This window comes from Cavia porcellus, unplaced genomic scaffold (assembly GCF_034190915.1).
Source record: "Cavia porcellus strain 051 isolate PalLab524CR breed Dunkin Hartley unplaced genomic scaffold, mCavPor4.1 scaffold_19, whole genome shotgun sequence".
NCBI classification, from domain to species: domain Eukaryota; kingdom Metazoa; phylum Chordata; class Mammalia; order Rodentia; family Caviidae; genus Cavia; species Cavia porcellus.
The window spans coordinates 28,012,499-28,040,456 of record NW_026947502.1 but is presented as its reverse complement, the minus strand read 5'-3'; the positions used below and the strand labels follow the sequence as shown (position 1 = coordinate 28,040,456).

General features: G+C 42.8%; 1 protein-coding gene across 1 annotated transcript in view; it reads right to left on the bottom strand.

The window, feature by feature from the left end:
• Positions 1-852: 852 nt before the first annotated feature.
• The window catches only part of Nsg2 (neuronal vesicle trafficking associated 2), a 60,396-nt gene continuing 33,290 nt past the window's right edge, over positions 853-27,958 (bottom strand). The window contains exons 4-5 of the mRNA XM_003473220.5: positions 5,265-5,375; positions 853-2,692 (exon numbers count right to left, since the gene is read on the bottom strand). Coding sequence (XP_003473268.1) covers positions 2,501-2,692; positions 5,265-5,375 — 303 coding nt within the window. The 3' untranslated portion in view covers positions 853-2,500. The remainder of the gene's footprint in view (positions 2,693-5,264; positions 5,376-27,958) is intronic.

Sequence of the window (27,958 nt, the reverse complement as noted above, 5' to 3'; positions counted from 1 at the left end):
ATGGGGGTCAATGACTCCCACATGCCCAGGTCATCCTATCCCTTAATTATGAGGAGAGCCCCATTCACAGTTCATTATCTTCCTTCTCAGGCTGCTGGCTGGCCACCAGCTGCCTGCTATCAAAAGTAGCATCAGACCCTCCTCCTGCCACTATTTTACATCGTTTTGTTTGCAGACTTCAGAGTCACCTTTATGTGCTATGACTTGAATGGGTTACCCCAAAAGCACCTATTAGAAGTTTAAGCCCCAATGCAACCGCGTTGAGAGGTGGGGCCTATGGAAAAGTGTTTAGGTCATGAGTTCTCCCCTCATGTGAGTGGGCGATGCCCATTATAAGAGGGTTTGAAGCTGCCAGTCAGATCTCTTGCTGTCTCTCACCTTCTCTTTGCCCTTCTGCGTTGGGATGATAGTTGAAAAAGACCCATCCTTTATACAGGATGCTGGCTCCCAGGCTCCCGAACTGTGAGAAACGAATTTCTTTTCTTCATGAGGAATACAGACTATGTTCAGTTGCCACAGAAAAGAGACTGATGCACTCTACTCTTTGACATCTAGTGCTGAATGCCCCACACCCAGCTCAGCCTGGTCCTCTGGCTGACCAGCAGAGGCTCAGAGAATGAAGGGCAGTGGACTGCAAGCCCATTGGCCAGGTGCAACTCTTCATCCGTGCTTAGGATCCCAGCATCATCTCAGGCCCCAGCTGCCTGGAGATGTAGGGCCTGCATGTCACTCTGCCTCACAGGTCACTCTGTCCCCAGGGCTCATCCACCCTCAAGGCCCTTACCCCCAGCATCTTCCTGGTCATCTCACTGAGCAGAAGACAAAGAAAGTTGCAAGGGAAGGTCAAGACTCTCAGACACATCTATCTTTATTTGTTTTCTGTCAGAAAATTTCAAGAATTACACCAAAAAATACTTCAGACTCTGCTACCTACTGACAAAAATACACCACGAAATTATAAAGCGTTCAGCAGTTTTGCTAGGGACAACTTGTCATTCTGCTTCAGATGACAAGTGAATTTACAGGTTACTCAAGGTGATGGGAGCATGGAGGAGGATAAAGGAAAAATCAGATAAGAGCGTTTGGCAGGATAGTTTGAGCTATACTAGTCTTATTTCCCAGCTGTTGTGTACAATGATTTCAGCAGCATAGCAAGCCACAAAAAATCCCTTTTAAATGGCCTATTGGAGACTCATGGGGAAACAGTAACACATCTCACATCACCAATTCTCCTAATCAGTTCTGGCCCTGTTGGGCCTAGAGCCAAAACCCGCACAGAATGGGCCTCCCTGAAACTGTGAGAAGGCCTGGGCTGCCCTGTATGTTTCCATGGAGCAGGAGGCCTGGTCAATGCCGGATGCTGCCTCCTTGTCAGGAGCATGTAGAACTTGATTGAGAAATTTGGACCAATATCCCCTGTCAGTACAATGCAGTGAACAAGTCACCTCTTCCAATTTCTTCCAGAAATGAGTTGGGATTATTGCAGCCCAAATCTTCAGGACTCTTTCTGGATACCGCTTGAAGTTTCTGCTTGTAATCCAACTGTCACTAGTGCTGTTAGCATTTTGGGAAACACAGATAAAATTTTTAAAAATTATGTGCCTGTGCTTCTGACTTGGCCAAGGCTCATAGCCCTGCCTTGTACCTTCTTTTTTCTCACCTCCTTACCTCCCTTTCTCCCTCTCTACCCTTGCTGTCTCATAAACAAAGGTGATATCCAGGCATAGATCTAGAAAAACAAAGCACTGAACAAAACCTGCCCACATCTCAGTGTCTGCTGAGGCAAAACACACTGCCACTGGGTGAGCATTCAGAGCCCAGGCCATGAGGGGTTGGCCTAGGCCATGTGGGTCTGCCCAAGCCCTAGCATCAATGCCCAGCTGAAGTTTGTGCTCATCCTGCCAAATGTACCAGTGATCAGTACATTTGGCTCCAGGCCACTTGCGTCCTGGGTTCAGAAATGCCAAAATCAGTTCTTTTCTACAACTCAGCCATTCCCAGCCTCCAGGGCTCCTATCCTGCAGACTGGAAGCTCAGTCCCTGTCACTCACATGTTCCAAAGCCCACAGTGAAGTTACAAATTCTTGTTTAAGAAGCCCAGACTCTGTGTTCTTTACTGCTGTCTAACATCTTCCAGGTGGAGCCTGTTTCATGCTTTCTACTTACTTCCTTGTATATCTTTTCTGTTTTTAAATTTTCCTAACAAAGAATAAGCAGTGGCTTTGAAAATATCTTACATGGGACGATCAACACGAAACATGCCTTTGTACATGAGCCTGACTTAGGGACGAATCAACAATACCAAAGGACAAAAAGAAATATCGATTCAGACAACTCCAGTGCACGATATTTTCGGAGAGTGCCACCCCCACCCTACCCTGCCCCGCCCCCACCCCCATATCCCAGGAGTACAGTGTTGTCTTGTAACTCAAGCTTGGCTTAGCCGATGGGGAAGGCCCCTGCCCTATCACACCACCCCCATTCTGGCTGGGGTAGGCCTCTAATGGCCCTGGGTCTTGGGCGGCTTAGGCTCATGGATGACAGCGGCTGCCGACAGCCACGGCCCGATGGCCCGGGCAGTGCTCTGCTTGGCCACACTGTAGTGGCTGATGACTGTGTAGAAACGGCTTCTGGAGTTGGGGTCCTGGGATGAGTAGTAAGCATCCAGGGAGGCTGGGATGCAGCGCTTGTGCTGGGGAAGAAACAGACAGAATCAGGAGTAGTTTAGTGGGCAACTTCCAACCCCTCTTGAGACATACTATCCTACCAAGGAGCCCTCATTTATCAGGCTGTCATCCACACTGGCATGTGGTAACACCCCACTGGGCCTGGCATACAGCAGAGAGTCCAACATCATCATCATTATTCCATCACCAGAGCTACTGAGCAGAAGCCAGAAGGAATGAACTTGGCGTTGGCACTGATTCAAGGTCAGCCTTATCTGCTCATTGACCTTCCCGGTAGCAGACGTGGTTGGTGCTATCTAGGCCCCACTTGCTTCTCTGCGCTTTGTCCACGGGCCACAGCTCTTTGTGACTCTACACTTCCACCTCTTGTTTACATCAAGTATCTTGGTTCCTATCAACTTTAATGTGGTCATGCATTTTCATTCTCCTACAATTTGTGTCCTACAGAAAAACACAAATATTCCTACTCAGAATTAGCATACTAAAGGAATTCAGGTATTTCTCTACAGAAATCTGTGTCTCTAAGGTACAGACAATCCAGGGTTTGACTGGCTGACTTTTTACTTTATGATGACATAAAGTACCTTCAATGTACTAGTCAATAAACTCCATAACAGATCCACACTTTATTATAAAGTAAGTTTTGCATTACATGATTTCACTCAAATGTAGGGTAATAATGTAAGTGTTCTGAGCACATTTAAGATAGACTGGGCTAAGCTATGGTTTTAGTAGGTTGGGTCCACATAAGTGCATTTTAACAGGACATTCTCAATCAGTGATGGGTTTATCAGTCTACCCTACCATTGTAAGTAGAGGACCATCTGTACTTAAATCAGAAATGTAATTGGAATTTTCCATTTGCACCATGACTAAACTAAGCTATGATGTTTGGTCGACTAGATATATTCAAAATGTTTTCAACTTTTGATGTTTCAGCTTACAATGGATTTATCATGTCATAACTCCATTATAATTTGAGGAGCATCAGAATTTTCCATGACAGTGTAAAGTCAAAATCCTGCATTCTACAGTCATTTTAAATTTATTTATTTTCTTTGTAAACATATGTCCTCAATGTGATATAGAGCCAGCTTCTTAGTTTACTTTGTTTTTAATGTGTATGGTTTATGTTTCAAGCATATATTTATTTTTAAATATGACAACTATTTACATGTTTTGAGAACAGACATATAACAAGGTATATCCTGAGAAGCCTTGTTTCCATCTCTGTCCGCTGTTCCCTCTCTTCTTCCTGGGTAATCAATTTTACTGATTTTTAAATTTATCCCTCAAAAAATTTCTTTCATAAAAAAAGAAGCAAATATTTTCACCTCCTCTTTTATTCACATGAAGGTAGACCTTTTCCTCTGTTTAACCAGATCATCTTAGAGGATTTTCCACGTTTATGTCTCAAGGCATTCTTTGCTTACCTTCACACAGCTGTAGAATTCTAACTTGTGAATATTTTATTACTTTATTAAATTGTATTTAGTGATAGCTGTTTTCAGAACTTTCCCATTAAGAACAAGGTCTTAGGGAATCATGTAACAGAACAAAAGAGGACATATGCTCCCGAGTTGAAACATCACCCATTTGATCTTCTACTGTGGAATTCTCAAAGCTGTGATGTCTTGGAAAACCTTAACTAAATGTTTTTAACATGTATTTTCTCATATGTAAAATGGGAGACAATAAAACTTACTTTGCAGAATGGTTGTGTGGCCTGAGATAATGCTTATAAAAATGTCTAGCAAAGGGCCTGACACATAATACTTAGTAAATGATAATTATAAATATTAGTGTAGGAAAGAGGAAGGTAAATCTTTTATAGGCTGGGAATTTTGGGAATTCTGGGAGGGAAAGTAAAAATAAGAGGATTAAAATTTGATAGCTACAAGTACGAACTCCTCATGGTGAATATATTCATTATCTACCACAAATATGTAGCAATAAAAATAACTTTAAAAAGAGACCATCAGGTCATGATTCCAGCTGCAAAACTAAAGGAGGAAAGCTCAGTAGTATAGTTCCTTCTATTTACACTTCAGGGCCAATGTGAAGGTTAGAAACCAGCCGTGTATCCATGAAGACTAAGTCAAGGCTCAGAGCATTGCGAGCAGAGGTTTCTAAAGATGGAAAAGCCAATGCCCAGTGAAGTTGAGGTCACTTCACCACTGATAAGCAGTTGGCAGCTGGACCACCTCCCAACCCCTGGGAGAGGAACTCCACGGTCACTGAGTCTTTCAGGAAAAATTCTTTTCCAAACCTGTTGCATTTTGCTTTTTCATTTCTCTATTTTATGAAAAAAATGAATCAAATTTTGATAATCAAGTAATAAAAGAATACCATAATTATTATACTGCTTATCATTATGTTCAAAGTACTCAGTGCAAGACCTGAACCAAAAGTATTTCTTACTACAAGGAAGAAAGAAATAGACAATACCATGAATAGTCTTTTCAATGATCTAAGAGAATTTAAAACAGACTGGGAAGAAGTTGTCATGCCCAAACTTGGGGCACAAACAAAGACATGAGGATCCTTTCATACGGAGCTACAGTCAGAGCCCCTTACCTTATACACAAATCCCTCTGGGCAGCTGTGGTCATAGGTGAAGGCTTTGTAAACCACCAGGAACACAATGCAGGCAAGGAAAGCAAGGGCCAGGCTGACAAGGATGGTGACCTGGAGGAAGATAAAACTGAAAGTCATCCAAGTTGTTTTTTGCTTTTAAACAATTTCTTCCCATTTCACAATATCTATTGTATACGTTGGATCTTATTTACTCTCAGTTTCTCACATCAGGGAGAAAATACAATGCTTATTCTTGTGAGTCTGATTTATTACACTGATGAATATGGTCTCAAGTTGCATTCATTTACCTAAAAAAGTCTCAAGCTGATCCTTCTTTGTGGCTGAGTTCTATAAAGTCCATTCTATAAAAATATAACATCTTTTTAAACCCTTCCTTGTTGATGGGCATTTGGGTTGTTCCCACGATTTATCTATTACAAATCATGGCGCTATAAGCATGAGTGCACATATATCACTTGGTACATTTTTAATTCTTCTAGGAGGATATCTACGAGAACAGCTGGGTAAAATGGGATCTGTAATCCTAGTTTTTTTGAGTAATCTCCACACTGATTTCCACAGTGGCTGCACCAGTGGAAAATGATTTCTTTTTCCCTATAGACCTTCCAGAACTTGACTGATTTCTTGATGTTAGCCATTCTTTCTGGGGTGAGATGGAATCTCAGTGTTGCATCTCTCAAATGGTCAGTGATGCTGAATATTTTTTCATATATTTATTTGAATATATGTATTTCTTCATCTGAGAAGTACGCATTCATCTCAGATGCCCCTTGTTTTATTGGGTCTTTGAATTTGGAGGAGGTCTGATTTTTTTCAAGTCTTTACATTTTCTAGGAAAAATGCAAGTCAGTCATGCACTTAGTGTCTCTTAGTTCATTAAAAAGAAATGTTTGTGTTAATATCGATTGGAGACATTTTTATTCTCTTATCTTTTTTCAAATCCATTTTATTTCAAAAAGAAAAAAAATTTAAAACACGTCAATCAGATGGCAACAATGGTACATGCATTGCTCATTGTCATCCCTAAAAGCACAAGACATCTGCATTCAATTTCCCAAACAATACCAGCACAAATCTTTCTCTTCAATGAACTCAGAGAAATCAGTAGTATACCTATCTTAACTATTTTATACACATATACATATGTTGTTTCTTTCAGCTTCTCATACTAGTGCATGATGATTTATCTCACTTATGAGTATGGTCTCAAGTTGTATTCATTTATCTACAAAAGTCTCCAGTTTATCATTCTTTATGGTTGAATAGTACTCCATTGTATAGAAATACCACACGTTTGTATCCATTCTTCAGGTGATGGGCATTTAGATTGTTTCCAAGACCTAGCTATTACAAATTGTGCTGCTATAAGCATGGATGTACCCTGAGTAACTTGTACCCTGAGTAACTACTTTAAAGATAACATGTAAAATATTAACAATTGTTATTTTCCTACTATTTTGTTATGAAATTTTGTTTTACCTTTTTTCCATTAAATAAAAAATAAATAAGTAAAAAGTTGAAGTCACTCAGCCTCAGCACACCCACCTTTAGTGCATGTGTGCAGCCTTCAAAGCCTACAGCTCATAGGCAGCATGGTCACGGTAGTACAGAAAGAGGAGAGGGTGTGGGATCCAGTGGATGGGCTCTGTACTGACTTCATCACTCTCAGTGTGGCCACCACCATCTACAGTCTTTGGGTCTTATTGTCCCCATCCTACAGGATAATCTATGAAGTTCTTTCCTGACATGACAACATATGGCTTCCCCCTTGTTTTGTTTTTCTAGTTAGCAATGTGTGCTAGTAGAGGAGTAATTAGTAAACTATCCCTTCCTCTTCTTCCCGCCTTCCATCACCACCACCTCACTCATCAGCACTGAATTCCAACCTCAGACATCAGCTGCTGGTTTCTCCTCCAATTGAACACTGAAGATACACTTGACCACATTCCTCAAGCCACTGTTCTCCTCCTACTCCAGCTGTGCTCCACCTGCATTCTTTTGCATGACGAGAAACATAGGCTCCACCTTTGGGAGGTCTTTAGACAAAAAGCTTGAAGTCATTCTTGACTCTCCCTCCTTCTCTCACTGTATATCCAGCCAGCCTGTCTGGAGAACCCATCATCTCTGCCTTTAAATACATCCAGAATCTGGCCACTTGTCACCACTTCAGCCACTCCCAAGAGGGCCCAAGCTATCATCCTCTCTCAGCTGCAGTATGAAAACAGTCTTTGGCTGGCAGATTCTTCATACTCTGGTCTACTTGACACACAGCAACCAGAGAGATATTTGGAAATCTAAGGGAAGGCACAAAATCATGCCATATAACCTCAAGTTTCTTAGAGAAAAATTCAGCTCTTGATTATCTATCTTTAAAAATAAGCACAAGCACCTGCCTGGCAAACACGAGGTCATGAGTTCAATCCTCGGTAAAGAGAGAGAGAGAGAGAGAGAGAGAGAGAGAGAGAGAGAGAGAGAGAAAGTAGTTGTTTAAAATAAAATACTAAGGTGGAGGCTCCATCAGTATTTACCAGAAAGGAATAAACATCTAATATCAGAAGTACCTTCAGGTTTCTATTGGTGCCATCCCACCATCTGACGCCCATATTTGGGATAAGCAGAATTTTTAGCTATGCTATTTTAAATGCTGATTCTCCTTTGTGTCAATCAACCTCGAAATGTGACAAAATCCTTTTCACACAGAGAAGGTTCCTTTGGACTAAGAAGAAAAATACAATAAAGCTTGAGGAGCCAGATCACATCTCCTTCCCAACCCAAGACATGTTTATAAGGATAGGAGAAGACCGGACTCTAATATTCCAGACAGATGCAATTCCTTGTTGGAAGCTTTAAATACTGGATGGGAGGAACGTGAAAAGGAAAGGGGGAAGATGGAAAAGGAGGGAGCCAGTCTGTACCCTCTGGGCAGACACAGTCTACAGTAATCCCCCCATGTGTGGGTAGTTTTAAACTATTGTTGACACAATGCGTAGCCCACACCTCCCACCTGCTGTTACCTCCAGTCTTTGGCTGAAACCTGTTGTACACACAGTGGCCTCCCGCCAAGGATTGGGGTGATGATAGTGCAGGGTGAGATGATAATCAGACCAGAGTCACCCAGGCTGCCAAGATGTGGAGCCCAGATGGCTAAGTCCATGGACACTGAATCTGGACCAAGAGAGGCGCTCAGGACACTTCACCCTTCTAGAAACCCCAGGGATTGAACTGGAGTAGTGTAGGGAAGTAAGATAGTGGCACTGCTTACCTACTGAGGCCCCTGGCACCTTAGAGCAGCAGATGTTGGAATATAGATATAAATAATCTAAAAACTGCCAACATTTCCAGTAGTCAAACTGTAGGAAGATCCCAAAGTCCTATCGAGTGATGGACAGCCAAATTGTTGTATAGCCAGTCCTCCATAATCTATGGGTTATACATTCACTGACTCAATCAAACACCTCCATGGATTCAATCTATCGTGATTCAAAAATAGTTAAAAACATGTAAGTTGGAAAAACATATAAATTGCTTCTACACTGCACACGAGCAAACTTTTCCCTCATTACTCCCCAATAGCAGAATAGCACTTATTTTATAACATTTATATTATGGGTTATAAAGAATATAGATGATTTAAAGTACATGGGAAGATATACATAAGTCATACACAAATACTATGCCATTTTATATAAAGTATTCACAAATTTGAAGTCCCCCAGAAACTTTGAGGTATGGCTCTGTACCTATAGAATGGAACATGATTCAGTCAGAAAAGGGAATGAAGTATATACTACCAATGTTGATAGACCACAAAACTATGCTAACCCAAAAGAAGCTACATACAAAAGGACACATACCATGTAATTTCATTTGTGTTAAATATCCTGAATAGCTAAATCTAAATTTCCAGGGCTGAGGGTAGTGTAGAATATGGAATGTCAATTCATGGGGTACCAGGTTCTTTTTACAGGGGTGAAACATTTTTGGAACTAGATTCAGGTAATGATTGCACAGCACTGTGAATGTGCTAAGTGCCACTGAATTGTTCACTTTAAAGTGACTAACTTTGAATTATGTGAATTTTAACTTGTTTTAAAAATAAATCCCCAGAGCCCAGGCAGCAACCTGGTACTTACAGTTCTAACCCAGGGTAGGAAGATTTGTTCCTAAGTGACTGTGGCAAAGGAACATTAAAATGCCACAAGCATCCCTTTACCTCACAGAGTATTACTGGATCCAGCCAAAAGGGTTGCCCTCAATGCCAGGACACAGATGCAATCACAGGTACACTCAGGGCAGCAAAGCTGCTGCAGACTTCATGCATGCTAAGGAAGGAGCAGAGAGCTGCGGCCCCACTGTGCTGTCTGTCACAAGTTAGCCTGATGCAAAATGTAGGGGAACTCCCAGAAAATCTCTCATCCTCCCAGCCATTCGCAATCCTATTTACTGAGCAGAGCTCCACACCTCTTGGAAAACTCAGAAGCAAGGCAAGATGTATAAATGTGGGGACAAGTACGTGCATCATCAGCATTGCTCCCCAGCCAGCAGCAGGCTAGTGAAGAGGGCTCAGCAGCTTCCCTCACAAAGGTGGGCTTTACATTCCAAACAGTTCCCAAATTAACAACCTCCTCTAGGAGAAGCAGGGACTGAGTCACCAAAGTGTCACCAGAGCTTGACAGTGTGGGCAGAGAGGAAGCCTTCAGCAAATGCCGCTGGGAAATGAAAAGGTGGAAAGAGACAAAGGGAGGGAAAGATGGTGGGTGCTCTCTATAAGTGCAATGCTTTTAATTTCTGTTTACATTAGACATATCTAAGGGACCCTAGATGCACGGATCTAGGTTGCTGTCACCCCTCCAAATTCTAATTTAATAGGCCAGGGGTGGGTGGGACTGGTAGTTCAGCATTATTATAAATTATCTTGGTGATTATAATGTGTAACAGGAGAAGAGAGCCACTCCCCAAGGATGAGTGACTCTCAAGCTGGCTACACATTGTAGGATCACCTGGACAGCATTTTAAATGATCCTGATACTTTAGCTTCACCCTGATCAACAGCATCAGAATCTCTAGGTGTGGAATCCTGCTCAAAGGTGTCTGGAAGCCCTGAGGTCGTTCTCTACTAAAGAGAGTGTGGAATGACTACTAGTAGATGCTAGACAGGGTGACGCCTATGACAGTCACCATGGAAGACTTAATGCTAAGTGGATGGATTCTGCATGACATGGGGCTGCAACCACAACCCATGTATGGGATTCTGCCCAAGCAAGACTAACTTATGCCAGGCTGGACTACACCCCTGGAATTAGCGTGAATGGAGGTTGCTTTGATGAAGGAAAAGTTTGTTTCCTTTCCTGAATTTTGGTAATTTCTGCAACTCACACCAACCATTCGCTAAGAGCCAAGGAGACCAGAGAGTGCACTGCAGTGAATCAAGGAGAACCCAACTTGAAGCTCAGTCTACGGGTGAGGTGGAGGTCGAGTGAGGGACACGGGCATTGTAGCACAAGGGGTGACATCATAATTGAGGAAATCTGCAGAGGGAATCCTAGGCTTAACCACCCTGGGGGTAGAGGACCAGGAAAGGCCTCCTGGGGATGTGACACCGGAAGTGACTTCCTGGACACATATCAGAATATGGGAGGCAGAAGCCACCAGGAGAAGAAAGTGCAGCTGCCTTAGAACAGAAGCTGCGGGGAACATGGGCAGATCTGACAGCAACACAGGGGGAGGGAAAGGCTCTGGGGGCTGAGGAGGACAGGAAGAGGACGGGTTAAAACTTGAACTTTAACTCAAGGGTGGTTGGGATAGGGATAAAGGAATCAGGGGGCCAGTGGCAAGGCTGATGCAGTAGGACCAGCTCCAGAGGCTAATGCCAGACTTGTGTGATGCCATGGAAAGAGGTGGTGACTTGAGGAAGCCTGGAGGTGGGCACTGTGCTGTGAAATAGGAGGAAGGGACTGACTCACAGGAGGAAAGTGGGTAGGTGAGCTAGGACTGGATTCTTAAGGAATACATCTGGCTTGGTTTTTGGAGCAGGTAAGGAGTTGGTGATTTCTTATTTGGCCCAAGAGGGGCCTGCAGGCCATCTCAGGAGGCACCCTGCAGACCTGATTACCCAGAACCTGCCTCTCTTTTCTGGCAGATTTGTGGAATTCAGACCCTTACATGCTTGATGAGGCAGCAAAGCTCCTGGACACAGAGGGTCAGAGCAAGAAACTCCTACTTCCTCCAAAGCTCCTTGGAACATGAAAGGCTGACTCCACATCAATATTTATTGACTCAATTTATATAAACTCGCCCCTTGGAGACACTGTAAAGGCCTTAGCTTCACCACTTGAATTTAACAACCTGAGATTAGCAATAAACTGCTGTTAGTTTTCTGGTGCTAGATGTGAATGTTTCAGTAGTCATGACCCCACTACATGAAAATCCCTCTCTGTTCCCCGTCTTCCTGCTCACTTATCCTCCCTCCTCACTCACTCAGTATGGATTCATCAGGAGGTCTTCTCTGAGCCATATTCTGTGATAGTCATAGCCCCAAGGAGTTTATGGTGGGCATAGACAGGACCTGAATGCACAAATAGCCAAATAGTGACAGAATGGGAACTGGAGCAGGATCTAGAACAGAGACTGCAAAGGGAAGAGCTCAAATAGGGATCACAAGAAAGGAAAGAGAGCCAGATACAAGATGGCCCTGGGTGGTAGTGGAAACCTTGAAAAGGAGAGGAGCACTGGGTCCCAGAGGGCCTGGAAGGAGCACCTGGCTGTGACAACGGGACAAAAAGACACACAGCCGAGGATGGGGACACAGCAAGACTCATGAAGCTGCAGAGGCTGACAGCACCCTTGTGCCAGCACCCTCCCTGGTGCTTTCAGTACGACCATCCCACCAAGCCTGGCCCCCTCAGCTGCTCTCCGGCTTGTGTACCGCCCCTCCCCAGCTAACATTTTCCTGTCCATGCTTTGGCTCGGCCTGGAAATCCCTGTGTATCCTTCCTAGAGCATCATGAAGAGTGTCTCTGCTGCCTTCCTGCCCAGTCCTGAGCACCTGACTCCTCTCTGGTCAGGAGCTGAGGCTCTGTTTAGCTCCTCAGTCACCACCGTCACATCCCTTGGGATCCTCCTTTGGCTAGGAGCTGCCTGGGCAGCCAGCAAGTCTCACTTTCTGTCTTCACCAAGCTTAGGATGGCTCATGCAGGGTGAGGACCAGCAACAGATCCTGAATTGCAATACTGAATTGCATTCAAGGTAACACACATAGGTGCGCACACACACACACACACACACACACACACACAGATCTACGCACATGTGCCCTCTCCCCATAAATACACTAGCAGAGATGTGAAACCTGGTTCACACTGCTTTCAGGTGGGATGGGGCATGAAATGTACATACTTCACCTTCTATTATTTTCTATTGCATCTTTTCAACCTCCTTCCCCTCAAACCTATACATACAAAAACTGAAAACAAAAACCCATTCACCTTGGGAGGAAGAGTGAGGGTTTGGGCTAGTATCTGCTCAGACAGACCCAAGAGTTGTCTTTAAACGCTTGAGTCAGAGAGAGATCAGAGAAAGCATTTAGAACTGAATTTAGACTCGGCACATCTGGCACATCTGTGCTGAGACTGGAATCATCGTAACCCCTCCCATGATCCACACATCTGTGGAATGATAATCACAGTAGTCAAGGTAGTGATAAAAGTAATAATAGATGCTAAGACTTTGGAGGAGCTTACTGAATACTCAGATCGCAATCATACAGCATAAAGTGTTTCACTTCGGTCTACAGTTGGTGAAAGTCCAGACAATGAGCTGAGATGGCTCGAGGGTCCCCTAAACTCATCGTGTGCACATCCAGCCTCAGCCTCTTCCTACCAGCCACTAGGAGGCTGCGCTGCCACCCGCCCTTGTGGATGGCCTCCTGCAGCCACCACACTCTCTTTGCTCCCAGAATCTGTGCCTCCGACTCGCTTCTCTATCTCTCCCACTACTTGCAGCCTGAGTCCCCATCCAAGACCGCCTCTGCCACCTTGCCCCTGGACATGCCACCTCTCCCTGCTCCCAAGTCTCCTGGCTCCCAGACCATGCTGGATTTTCTAACAAGCCAACTTGGCCATGTTGCTTTCCTGATGAATAAGGACTTCACTCCTAGATCACCAAATCTTGATACTGTAGATCACACCCTACCCCACGTAACCTCTCTCACAGCTGCTGTTCCCAGTCCTGGAATGGCATTCCTGCCTCCCACACTGCTAAGTCCCTGTTCTTTATACAGCCAGTTCAAAGTATCAATCTCCCCCTGCCCTATATTCCTCCAAAGCCCCCAGGCAATATTTAACCCCTCCCTGTCTGCAGTTCAAAGTATCAATCTCCCCCTGCCCTATATTCCTCCAAAGCCCCCAGGCAATATTTAACCCCTCCCTGTCTGCCCGTGGCTTTCTCTAAGTGACCACCTCCCAGTAGGCAGTGTACTGTGACAGCACTTGGCACTCCACTTACTATGCACTGACTGCTGGCCAGGCACAGTTCTCAAGGCTGTGCGCAGATCTGCTCTTACAAATCCCACATCAGCCTTACAAGATAAGTACTACTGTAGCCTCATCATCTCAATAAGGAGACCAAGACTAAAGCATCTTTGTCATTTTCTCAGACACACAGATTTTAAGTAATACATTCTGGAGCTCCAAGAAGTGTGCACTGGGCACTTAGTTTATGGTACTTTACTTATATAGTGTATTTATTGATTTCATTAACTGTGCACCTGCATACAGTGTGCTAGAGATAATCCCACATGCTAAGCAGATACTGCTAAAGAGGACAAGAGATGCTCTGTCTGCCTTTACTGCTTTGGAATAAGTTCTCACTTTTATCTCTCAGAGTTTATAGGATTAAATCAGATAATGCACATGAAGCCCTATAGTGGGTTGAGTGGTGGCCTCCATACATAAATCCACATCCTAATCTCTAAAAACTATAAATGTGACTTTGTCTAGGCTATTTTAAAGGTGTCTGTGTAGCTGAGATTTAGTTAAGGAATTTGAGAAAGTGCCCGCCTGGGAGATGGATGCAGGGAGGCGAACGTGCAGGGGCAAGAGAAGAGATCCGAGTGACGCATCTGCAGGCCAACGAGTACCCGGAGCCACCAGAAGCTAGCAAAGGTGGAAAGACATTTCTCTGGAGACTCCAGAGGGGATGTGGCCACTGCCAACACCTTCACCTATACTTCTGGCCTGCAGAACTGTAAGTGAATAAATTTACGTTACCTTAAACCACGTGGTTTATGGTAATTTGCAATGGCAGCTCCAGGAAACTAGCACAATGCTGTCCCACAGTGCTTACCGTACCTGCTACACAGCTGAGCTGTGAGCTCTTCCCTTCCTCCATGTCACCTGCCTCCTTTCTCAGCATTGTGTTAGTTTCCTGGAGCTGCCATTACAAAAGGTACACATGACGAGAACACAGTAGTCTTTAGAAGTATTTGGATCTTCTGAAATATATACTGAAAAGCAAAGCAGATGACATGGAGAAAGCGAACTCATCCATATAACACACACATTAAGCATATACTTTAGAAGATCCAAATAACTTTTCAGCTCTTGCTTCTTTGGTGAACTCCTACTCACACTTCAAAATACAACACGCCACATATTACCTCCTCTGGGAAGCCTTCCCTTGCCTACTTGAGCTCTCATTACATTTTGTGCCTCCCTCCACCATGCAGCACTGTGTGCCACAGATGCAGAAATCATGTCTGTGTCCCTCCAGTCCTGGTTCCAGCTCCTGCCCTGGCAGTATGACCATACATTCCTCACACCCTACCCCTTTCATTGTTTTTGGCACAAAGCTGTGAGCTTCCAGAACCCCTCTTACCTGCTCCACAGCCTGGTAAGGAAAAGAAGGAAGAAGAGAGAGGGGAGAGGAGGCAAAGAAACAAAGGAAGAGCAGAAACAGCCCAGCTGAATAAAATCAGTGCATAAGGTCAGCTGAAGTCTAGTCCGGCTACAGAACAGACCCCTGGAGTGGGGTCCTTTTCTTCCTTCCTGCAGCGCCCCTAAAAGATAGGAAGCTTCTGTGCACTGGGAGAGCTGGACCTGCCCTTGCAGACATCTGTGGGCAGTTCTCTGATGTCGCTATGGGCCACACTCCATTCGGGCTCCTCCCTTGTTTTTGCTTCTAATGAAGTGTGTGATCTTGGGCAAGACACTTCATCCCTCTTAATCTGTTTACTCATCTGTCAAATGGGGACAAAAAAAATCGCACCTTACAGGGTTGATGTGAAGATTCCATGAGATGACGTCTATAAATTGCCGAGTGCTGTTCTGACTCATGGGTGGAACAGATAAGAGAAACCACTTAATGGCTGTTGAATAACAGGCTGGGTGCTATGGAACAGAATGTTTACGTAGTCTTTCCTCTAAACTTCATAGTAACCCATATAATCCTACTTGACCGCTATAGAAGCTGAGGCCAGCAGGACCTCAGCTTCGTGACTATCAAAGGAGCAGGTCTTAATAGTATGTCCACAGCAGCTGATGCTGAAAGCCCTAATCCCAGCCCCTGCTGTGTGCTGGCCTGTGGATAGCACTTCTCTATCCCACAGTTGAAATCTCTTTCAGCGTTGCAATGCAACTGATGCTATATGCAGGACATACTCTAAATTTATTCATGGGAGACCCATCATTGCATATGTGGAAATCCCAGGAGTCAGGAAGAGAGCAGAGAAATATAACACCCCTCCCACTGTCTAGCCAGGGAAGCCACTTATTCAGGACCCTCAATACACTAGGAAACATGAATATCATTAACATTCAGGTATGCCACCTCTCAGCACCACGACACCAAATAAATAAACCTCCTTATGAAGAATACAGATCCTAGAAACCTCAAAGTAACAGAACAACTCAGAACACATTCATCTTCCGTACATGGCATCTGGAGTCTCCAGAGACAGAACCAGGTGCTCAGTGCCTTGCTCTTGACTTGGCCCCAACGATCCTGACGATAGGGCTTGAGTGGAAGGGGTAAGAGATCACAGCCTCTGTAACTTACGACACCCTGGTTTCCTCATCCCTTTCCCTAGAACAGTAGTGAACAAAGCAGAGCTTTAGGATTATGAACAGAAGCCCCAGGTCAGCCACTGTCCATGTGAACCTGAGCAGGTTGCCTGCCTCTGGGAACCCTCAGCTTAATTCTCTTTTAAATGGTAGTGATACTGGTAGCTTCCTTACACTAACAGTGGACAGGCACATCATGGTAGTACATGCCCCATCTTGCATGCTCAGCCACTCATGAAAATGACCTTGGCACACATAGTATACAACACATATGACATCACTCAGGGTCCTCACAGCGCTGGGTCGGGCAGGCACCAGGGCCATTACTTTGCAGATGTTATTTGAACTCAAGTGTGTTTAACCCAACTGCTATGATTTAAAATGTCCTCCCAAAACCTCATGTGTGTGGAAGGCGAATGGGTCAAGGGGGATAAACCCACTGATGCATTCAGTAACTGAATTAGCTGTTAGGAGGTAGGGCCATGTTAAAGGTAGCTTACTTTGGGCAAGACCTGAAAGGGCATATTCTTGCACCTAGCTCCTCTCTTCTCTCTCTGCTTTCTGGCTGCCATCGGATGAGCAGCTGTCCTCTTCCCAGGCCTTTCTACTATGCCATTTCTATCTGGCAGCCAGCCAATCATAAACTGAAAACATGAGCCAAAATAAATCTCGCCTCCTTTGAGTTGTGGGTGTTGTGCGTTTTGTCACAGAATGAAATGACTAAGACACTAACCATAGATTAGAATGCCTACGAATCTCTAATACACTAGTTTATTGGCATTAAAAATATATTGCAGCTGGGAGCTTAGCTCAGTGGTAGACACTTAGCTACCACGCCTGAACTCTTGGATTCAAATCCCAATAATATCAATCAATCAATCAATCATGGAGCATTATTTTAAAAGCAATATTGGAAATCTAAGAGGACATCTATAATAATCCCCCATTATTCTTAAATCATTTTACACACTTGCTTCTTGTTCCTTTCTCTATATACTATAGCGTGAATCCTGAGCCCTTCTGTTTCATCTCACTTTACATACTTGTGTTGGCTCCAGCTTCCTGTGATCACACGGAAAATCCTCACAACCAAGTGTGGGCCACCTGAAAGCCTCAACTTTACCATCTGTAAAATGACTCTGAATCACTACACTAATCTTCATCAGACTGTAAGGAGATAAAACCAACACAAATAATGCAGAAGAAGAGTGCCACATCAATTCTAACATTATCAGCTAGTGATTCTTGCTATTGTTATTCTGGTTATCACTGTGCATCAGCAGGGGTGAATTTGGTTCTGTTGCTGCCTGGGCACCAGGGTCATTAGGTGTTACAGTATCACCTTCTGTCTGTCCTCTCAGCTAACTGACACCCTCTCAAGGGCAGGACCCATTCCCAGTCTTTGAGATTCCCAAGTCCCTGAGGGTCCTATCTTTAAAAGTATTGACAAGCCAGAAAAAGCATTTTGGGTATGTATCTCTTCATTGGCCCTTCCTGTCTCCCCTGCCCAGTCCATTTGCCCTGACCACTGAAGGATCTTCTTACTTTTCTCAACATTGGAGGTAAAACTGAAAACGTTCCCTGACTTCTCACCCTCTAGCACGGTGGATTTGTGGTTTCACTGAACATTGGAACCATATAAGGAGATGGATCAGGTGCAAAGCCCTGAGCACTACATCAACAGCTCCTGCTAACTCTGCCCCAACATCCAGAAATCAGTATATGTTACAGCTACCCAAGTTACTGGAATCACGTCATTAGCTCAAGCTAAAGTCCAATCTTCTTTGCCTGGCATTTTAAAAGGAAAGGTCAAGGAATTCACATCCTTTTGTTATCATATATAGTTGTTTTTACCTATCTTTGGGGACTGGTTCCAGGACTCCCAGTGGAATGAAAATCCTTCAGTATTCAAGTTATAGTATTTCACGACATTAATGCTGCTGCCCCAAGAACACACACACACACACACACACACACACACACACACACATACACACACAGAGTCCTTGTTCTTGGAAGTTCTAAACTTTCTACTATTGGTGTGCCTTCTCTGCCTTCCCTTTCAAAGGTACCCCAACTTTCCTTCATGAGTAAGGTCTAGGTGGGGCTTCCACGGCTACAAGTCCTGAGCATGCTGGTACACTACTCTATAAGACTGGGGTTTCTTGACCTACCAGCTTGTATCAGCAGATTGTGAGCTTCCCAAGAGTGGGAACTGTACACCAGTGACCTCTCACTCAGTTCTTGGCCTGGGCTTGGCATGCATATAAAGGACTGATACCCTTTAGCTCCAGCCAGTCCCCATAAGCCCTAGAGAAGAGCCAGGTTGTCTCTTCCGCCTACAGCACTCTTGACACAGTTGGCATGATTGGAGATACACAATCATCTCACTGCGTCTCAGTCAGTCTGCTGGTCTAGGCTCAGTCTGTACTCTCATCTCCATGGAGACACAAATTTTCTTGCCCAAATGACTTGTTCCATTAAGCTGCTTTCATTCCCCGATCCCCTTTCTTGGCAGAATAGTTACTGTTAAGAAAAAATAAAAAAAAGACAATGAAAACTCAGGTCAGTGAAACTTGTTTGAAAATTTAGAAATCATTTCCAAATTTCAACAAATAGTGCTGGTAGGCATACCAGTGAGGGGGTTCCCAAACCAGATAAACAAATCGAAGCCTTCTTACAATTCCTACTAGTGTGAAAAATAATGCCTGTTAATGCTGCTATCCAGCCCGTACAGCAGCACATACGTCCTCTGCCTAAGTCAGCAGTGTTGGGGGCGGGCAGATTTTCAGTCCTTCTACTCAATTTTCTACCTTTGTCCATGAACAGGAAAAAATTCTTCTGAATCTTCTACTTTTTCATGCTTCCTTCTCCACACAGGCACGCAGATAACAGATACTGTACTTAGAGAGATGATTTGGAGGGTTAACAGAAAAGAGCCCATATGCTGGTCCTATGACTTTCTCGCCTTGGCAGGGTCTACTTTTAAGGCTGGCCTAGCGGGGGGCCTGGAACTTAGAAATGTTTCCACCATTCCTCAAACAGTAGTTCCCAGTGACTAAATTGGACACAAATATGTAAATTCTCCTTCTTTTCAGGAGGCTGGAACTTGGGTATTGCTGATCAGAGGGTAACTGTGAACCAATCCTCAGTAAACAGCCTCAGCACTGAGTCTCTAACAAGCTTCCCTTGCAGACAGTGCATCACCCATGTTATTAAAATTGAGAAAACTGAATGTTCTATGTGTCACACTGCGGGAGGACTCTTAGAAATTTGTGCTTAGCTTACTCTGGACTTTGCCACAGTTTTTCCTTCTTTTGAATGATTTTTCTGGGAATCCTCTTATGGTAATAAATCACATCCATGCATATAATTGTACACTGGATCTTATAAGCCCTGGTGAAGTAACTACTGACCCCAAGGATGGTCTTGGAGATCTTCAACACAGCCCCACCCCTGTCTTCTTTTCTGATTTTCCCCACAGAACAATGTCCTATGTGTCCTATTTTTCAGAGCCTGGCAGGCAGTTAGCCAGACTTTATTAGGGATCCTGTGCCTTAAAGAGTATTTGTCTTCCCCTTTCTGCCACCCAGGGTTCAGAAACACTGACATCTCTTCCTTTCCTTCTTCCCTCAGGGGTCAAGATCAAGGTGAAACTCCTATTCTTTCTGCATGATGGAGCTTGCCCATCTGCTTTACAGTCTACCTCTCTCCTCTTCTGCAAGATCCTGACCTAGGCTATCACTTGATGAGTCTCGTGCTAGAAACTGGGAATAAATGTACTTTCTCCTATGTTTTACCATAGATATTTTTGTCTTTGGTGATGGCACTTCTCTGGGCTACCACTATGGTCTGGATATGGTCTGAGTTCATGTGTTGGAAGCTTTGTCCCCAGTGATATTAGGAGATGGTGGAACCTTTAAGAAGTGGGCCTCATTGGATATGATGAGGATATCTGAAGGATGTTACCTTTGGAAGAGATAAGATAGTTCTCATGGGGCCCTGGTTTGTTCTCCACAGAGGGATCACAGAGGCCATCAGTCTGACTGAAACAGTACTTTGCTAGGTAATACCTAGAAGCTGAGTTTTCCTTCAAAGCCTAAGTGTTCACCAGTCAGCGTATATATTTCAAAGTGATCTCAGGTGGAGTCTTTCCATCAGTTTGTTCTGTTTTGATAAAGGCAGAAAAACAAGGAGGTGACCAGATTCTTGGCTTTTAAACCAGAAACTTCCATACTCACACTCCAACTCTCTAACTTTCTGGTTCCCTAATTATATTTCTGTGACCTCAGCTGTCTCCCCTGGGAATTGGGATCATACCAGCTGCCCAGAAGCACTGATATACAGGGGAAATGAGATCACTGTGTGGGAATGCTGAATGCGGCGCCTGGCACAGAACAAGAGGCCAGAGACCAAAGAGCAGGGAGGAATAAACATACATTAGGATTTAAATCTTATTAGTATTGTTTTGAGTCTTTTTAATGGCTCTAAGATTGCATTCATTCAATGCAAATGAATTTATTCTAACTTGGATTCATCAGAGTCTTACACATACCTGGAGGTAAAAGATAACTAAAGTGACCATGATATAGTTTTGGGGCTGTTTTTTTTTGGTCTGTTTGGCCTAATCAGAAGAAAATAAATAATTTCTTGGGACTTTATAAAATTCTGAGATAAGGCTAAAGATAGATATGGCTACTAGCCAGAGCTGGGCTGAACCAGTACAGACTCTGAAGACAGACGTATTCTCTAAGAGTCATTTCTTACGGTAATTTTCATGATTTTGAACAGGTTTTGTGACATCTTTATGCCTCAGTTTGTTTACCTATAAAATGGGGATTATAGTGATCCCTGGCATTTGAGGATTGAAAGATGAAATGGGACCACAGAGGTCAACTGTCTGGCTTTAGTCTAAAAGTATACAAGTTCAACTAAATGTCATCCAGCTCAATGTATCAGAAAAATATCTAGAAAGATACTATTTGACTAGAAAATTTAATCATAAAATGACAAGACAGATCTGGGAGAGAGCATCTAATAGATGGCTCTGTTTCCTGCCTGTTGTTTAATTCCTCAGTTAAAGGGAGATTGGCTTTGGTCTGCTCTGCGGTAGCCAAAACTACATAATTGGAATTTTTTTTTAAAAAAAAGCTTAAAATGAACATTACAATTCGTTAAACACAGTGATTATTTTGCTTTCATTTCTTATTAATATTTTTAAAACCAATACTATGTTATAGGTCTTATCACTTTTTCTGTTTTATAACTGAAAATAATGAAGCCCAGAGCAGTTAAGTCAACTGCTCCAGGAAACTCAATTTATTGAAATAACAGAGATTCAAATTCACATCCAATGCCAAGCCTGTGTGTGCCTTCCATTCATATACCTCCCTATCTGTGGGGTGACTGCTTCTAGAATGGCTACCTGGAATACAGAGATTCTCTTTATCCTCAAACCAAAAAGATTGTGTTATCATAATGTTTGGCCAGCGCCCAATGGAAGCCCCCAAAAACTCATTAAAGAACCCCATTCCCTAGGGCCCCAATGAATCCTGCTGAGTAAATTGCCTTTTGAAAGGAAAAGAAAAATGAAACATCTGTGGCCTCAAACTTTATATGAGCAATAATTCAAGAGTCGCTTTCAGAACTCAGAGAGGAAAATTCCCCACAGGATGGAGGAGGTGGTGTAGAAGTGTGATCCTGAGGTATAGAGCCAGGAATTCATTAATATCTGTGGAATCCTTGAAAGAGAAAAAGCACCATTTAAATTGGAACATTCCAAAGCAATAACTCATTTCCCAATTTAATGTGCTATTGGCATAATCATTAGAAAGAAGAAATGAGGGTCTGGGGCCCTGCTTATATAGGAGATAAATCTCCAGTCTCCTGAAGTATTTTTCATTTTAGAAGTTCAAACCATCACTCAGTTTGGGCCAGAGGGTATTTGACAGTGAAGCTCTTATAGGGTGGAGGAGCAGAGGCCTTAATCTACAAGGTTTATCTTTATAAAGCAAAGGTAAAAGCAAAATATATCCAAATATGTTTATTCATATTTTACCAGCCTATCAAGATGTGCAGAGCCGACCTCCCTGGTCATCTCCTCTGTGCAGGCAAAGAACAGAGAAACAACATAAATAAGTAACGGGCTAGACAGGGGGTATTAGACATGCTGGAGAGACTGAAGGGACCCATCTCCAGGGCACAGCAGCTGCTCTGCTTCAGAAAATATATTGTCAAGGATGAAAATGAAGTCCTACAATAGCTGACCTTCTGATTTTTTCAGGAAAAGGCAGAGATAATGTACTTACAGGAAATTTCCCAAATTTTACATTGGGGGCAACAGATCCAAAAATGTTTTCAATGTTTTTGTTTCATTATTCATTTTAAATGTTTCAACAACTCTATAAATTAGAGTTTATTACTTCTATGTTATAAGGAATAAGCTTCCAGATGTGGTTAGTACAAGGTCAGATAATTAGTAATCTGTCAGACCCGCTAGTCTGTTTCCGACAAAGTTCCTGTTGAGGTAGGGAGTTTGACTGGCATGGAGTTAAGTGTAGAGCCAGTTCTTGAGTGGCATCATTGATGCTATCATCAATTACTACATGAGACAAGGTAGGAAGATAAAGGGGTCTGGAGCATCTATTCACAAAACATCTTCAAATAAGTATAGGTCTACCACCTCCTACCACAGTAGGAGAGTATTCAGGGGGGAGCATAAAATTTATTGAGTACCTACTACAAATTTATTGAGTATCTACTGCAAATTGGGCACTGAGTTTTACATGTACTACTTTAAGCTCACAACAATCATGGTCAGATGGAGATATTATGCTTGTCTTACTAAAGCAAGAGGCGAAGACTTCCCAGGATCACACTCTGATCAGGTAGGGCCTCTTTTTACCTGGCATTTGCTCAATATATGTGGGATGTCTTCTTTCCAGGGCAGTGAAATTACACCATAACCTTGTCTATCACCAGTTTTTCGAACAAATGGGCCAGACAAGAAAAACACCCACGGGTCTTAACACAGTCATCTTGCACTATGTGCAGCTCAGGATATTAAGAAGTCATACAGCCTTGTGATTTCTGCAGGAAGTGATCATAGTTACAAATATTCCCATCATGCCAGCAGGGGGGCTTTGAGAAGCGAAGTCAGGAAGTTTATTTACTGCTTCCAATAAAATGATGATTTTAATTTATTATTAAGACAATGAAAGACTGCTGAAAATTCAGGCAGGGTACAGGTGGTGTGGAATTTGGTTCTGGCTATTTAGAGGCTGGGAGGCAATAATTTACAAAGGATGCAGTGGAAGCTGGGAGAAGGAATCAGGCTCTGACATCAGACTGACCTGAGATACAATGCCTTTTCCAACATTTACCAGCTATATTACCCTAAATAAGTGGTGCTATCTCTCTAAGCCCATCTCCTTATCTGCAAAACCAGGTACCTGTCTATCTACCAGCTATATTGGGAAGACTTCCAAAGGCAATGAATATAAAGTTCCCATAATTGTTGAATTTCATTATTGTCTTTACTGTGTAAATATATTCCTGAAGCAAACATCAATAAAGTCAACTGCTTCACTTCCTATCACAAAAATAGCTATCTGCCTGGCTTCATTTCATTAAGATGGCCTGGTGAGTCACAGCCATAATCAGTTTTCCCATGGTTTTACTGGCACAAGAATCAAACCCTTGCATTTCCTTCACTCTTCCTGGCTGTAAGCAGTGGAAGTGCATGTCCTTGTAAGCCATTTTGATCTAAGACATTAGAAAATCATCCCATAGACACAGGATGACATATGTAGCAACCCTACAAGCCCATGGCGAGGCATCTCCACACAGCATTTTCAAAGCAAGGCCCGGAATCTAATGAAATTTCTTTCCCTCAGTGAGCTCCCTACATTGGTCACAATTTGGGTACCTGAATTTTGTGTTTGTTCAACCATGACTTCCACAGCCCTGGCAGGGTAAGGATAGCACCATGGCTGCAAGGGAGGAGATGTGTCCGTGCTGTGGCCTTTATGTGAAACTGTCTTTAAAGGACTGTGGCCAAACCACAGGTCTGGATGTGAGGTTCTAGCCAGGGATCCTTTCTCTATGCAGAAAATAAAGGCAGACAGGAATTGGAGGGAATGGAGAATATGCTTTGCTACAGGCTCCATGGGAAAAATTCAACCAGCTGGTTGAGGTCTGTTTGGCATTGGCTTGGGCCAGACCTGTGTTCACTGGCCTGTGTACTCCCTGAAGAGTGAGGCCTTGGGGCTTCAATTCAGAAGCCCTCCTGTCTGGCCAGGACTTGGTTACAGTAGGAGATCAATAAATCTGTGCTTAGGAAATAAATGTCACCTATCTTCATTCATCTTAATTTTTCTTATACACCCATCTTTTCCAGAAGTGATGTAAGGCAGCTTTCTAGGCTATGTGACTTACTAACATCTAACATTCATTGAGGGCTCATCTCATATCATGCTCTGCCCTCAGTGCTTTAAATGGCTCCCCCTCCTGCCTTCACCATATATAGAGGGAGCATCACTAATCCAAACTCACAATACTCCAAAACCTGAAACTTTATGAGCACCAATATCATGCCACAAGTGGAAAATGCTAAACCTGACTTCAAAGGATGAGTTGTAGTCAAAACACAGACACAGTAAAACTATTGTATAAAATCATCTTCAGCCTCTGTAGAAGGCATATAAGAGGCATAAATGAATGCTCGGTTTAGACTTGAGACCCTTCCTATGGTATCTCATGATGAATGTGGAAATATTACAAAATTCAAAATCTGAAAAACTTCTGTTGCCTACATTTTGGGCAAAGGATACTCAAGTTGTGACAGGTATTATTAAGGTAATGAGGTAATTACAAGGAATAAGAATGGATATAAATTGAAGGAAGGTAGGATAACAGTGCCTGCACTAGAATTGGACAATAAATTAGCTCAAGGTTTTCTAGAAACCTGCCCAAAAGTGAGAACTAGATCAGTGATCAATTTACACAATGGAGAAAACAAAATCAAACTGATTTTTCAGAAGGTGCACAAAGGGCTCCTATCTAACTTGTATGGTCTTGGGCAAGCCACTTCTCCCTGTCTGTTTGTCCAAAGGGAGGGATTCTAATAATGTCCCCATTTCAGGGCAGTTACAAAGCACAAAGGAGATGACAAATACAGGAAGCACAGGTCCTGGAACTCAGAAGAGGTATTCTGTCAATATTCGTCTCCTTGCCTTATTCCTGGCTTTTTTCTCTCTCCACTTATTGAAGGAGATGTCATGGAGTGTGGGTGTTAACTGTAAAATCACTAGCATTACTGAAAAAGAAGAAGGAGCTGTGGAAGAAGAGCTTTTCAAATGCACCTGCTCCTGGATTTCATGAGCAGTGGGCGGCTGAATGGTTTGATGAATTCTAGTCCAGGCTCCAACTGAAATATGCATTTAAATGAAAGGGGCAAATGGCTAACAGAAATATGAAAAAAGGTTCAACATCAATAAGCATCATGGAAATAAATGCAAGTGAAAATCACAGTGAGATTTTACCTCACCAGAATTTGAATAGCTTTTATAAAAAAGACAAAAAAATTCTGGCAAGAATGTAGAAATAACGGAAGTCTTTGTAAATTACTGGCAGGGATGTAAATTAGTACAGCCACAGTGGAAAACTCAAAAAACAAAAACTGTCACTGCCATGTCATCCAGCTGTCCCACTACTGGGGATAAAGGAAATAAAATCAACATGCCAAAGACACAGTTGCACTACCGTGTTTATTGCAGGATTATTCACAATAGGCAGGTTAAGGGATGAACCTGTGTCCATCAAAAGACAAATGGATAACAAATACAGTATTTATACAATGGCAGATTATTCAGGTGTCAAAAAGAATGAAATCTTGTCACTTATGATACATGCATGAACCTGGAGAACATTATGTGAAGTGAAATGTCAGGCACAGAAAGACAATCATTCACATGTGGAATCTAAAAAGCTGATTTCCTAGCAGTTGAGAGTGAAAGAATGATTGCCAAAAACTGGAGACAATTAAAGCAAAAGGAAAGAGGTTGGCACTGTTACAGTTAGAGAGGAGGAATAAACTTTGGTGTTTTATGACACAGCAGATAGATGCACAGAGTATGGGATGAACTAATCATTAAAAATGATGCAAGCTAAAGGTGATGGACATTATATGAGGTGATTATTTATGCAACTCAAGTATACAATATATATGGATTGAAACATCACAGTGTACTTCATAAAGAAATATTAAATGTGGTAACCAAAGCATCAAATTTTAAAAACCTAATAAGAAAAACCAAGAAAGTGATTTAAGGATGTATGAATGACTGATACTCAAAAGATTTAAATTATTGTAATGGTATAAAGAAGAAAGAAGTCTCCAGCTCCTAATCATAGTGCTGTGCCCTGGATCTGCTCAGGAAGGGCACACTTGTCCATCATCACCTTCAGCTGAGAAATGCAGTTGATTTTCATTTGCTTTAATGGATAATTTCCCCAGGCTTCTTGGAGAAGTAAAACGGAGAAATATTCATACTTTACCATGTACCCCAAAGCCTAGCCTTCTAACAAACTATAGATAAAGGCTGAATTCCTAACTCATAGCAAGTCTAGAGTCAGAAGTATGGGATGCAAAGGTGATATACGCAGATTTTTGCTCTCAGACAAGACATTAGAAGGAAGGAGAAGTAATGTAATGAAGATGACACTCCTGAGCCAGCCTGAAGCAGAGGGGATAGGTCAGTCCAGGCAGAGAGAGCAGACTGCCAAAGGTATGGGAGTGACCACAGCACATTTCAGTAAATGACGGAACCTCAGTGGTAAACAAAGGCAGTATGAAGTCATTAAGCCTCAGACTAAAGAGCCTGACAACTAATAGGTGTTTAATATCCAACGCTCACTGACATGGTTTCATTGGAATTTTAAAGACTACTGTGGTAATTAGGGTGGGAATTGAGGTAGAGGTGGTAAATATTGGAGGTAGAAAAGCCAGCTGAAGGTGTTAAAAATAATCCAGACCTAAACAAATATTCCACAACTCATGGTCCCTTCACAGCTCAAGACTGAACCAGATGTTTAGGGAGGTATCAAACCAAAGAAGTAAGGGCATATTTTCTGATGCCAACTGCATTTAAATGCATTATATGTGTTGTCTAAGCATCCTGAAAAATAAGATTATTGTCTCCATCTTAAAGATAAAAGAGCCAAAGTTCAGGGAGCAAGAGAAATGACTCATACAGGCAAGGCAGGTCTGATGTGCTCTTGAACGTAGAGACCAATATGGCTTTCCTCTTCAGAACAGCATCGGAAACCAGAGTCAGATGCAAACATAAAGGAAAGACAAGTTGTTGCATTCGTGTGTACAGCCTGGAGGGAGGTAATTTGCTTTACATCTAAGAATGACTAGTGGATGTCTAAAGGGGGATCCGTAAATACAGAACCCCAAGCTTTGTTAATCTATAATGATAAATGATGTTCCTTTGGAATCAAATTCACTTAATTGGAAGTTTCCACTGTACAATAGCATCCTGAGAACCTCAGATTGTGAACCCTGCCTTGTGTTTCTATGAATCACCTATACTCAAAGGTTTGGCACATGGT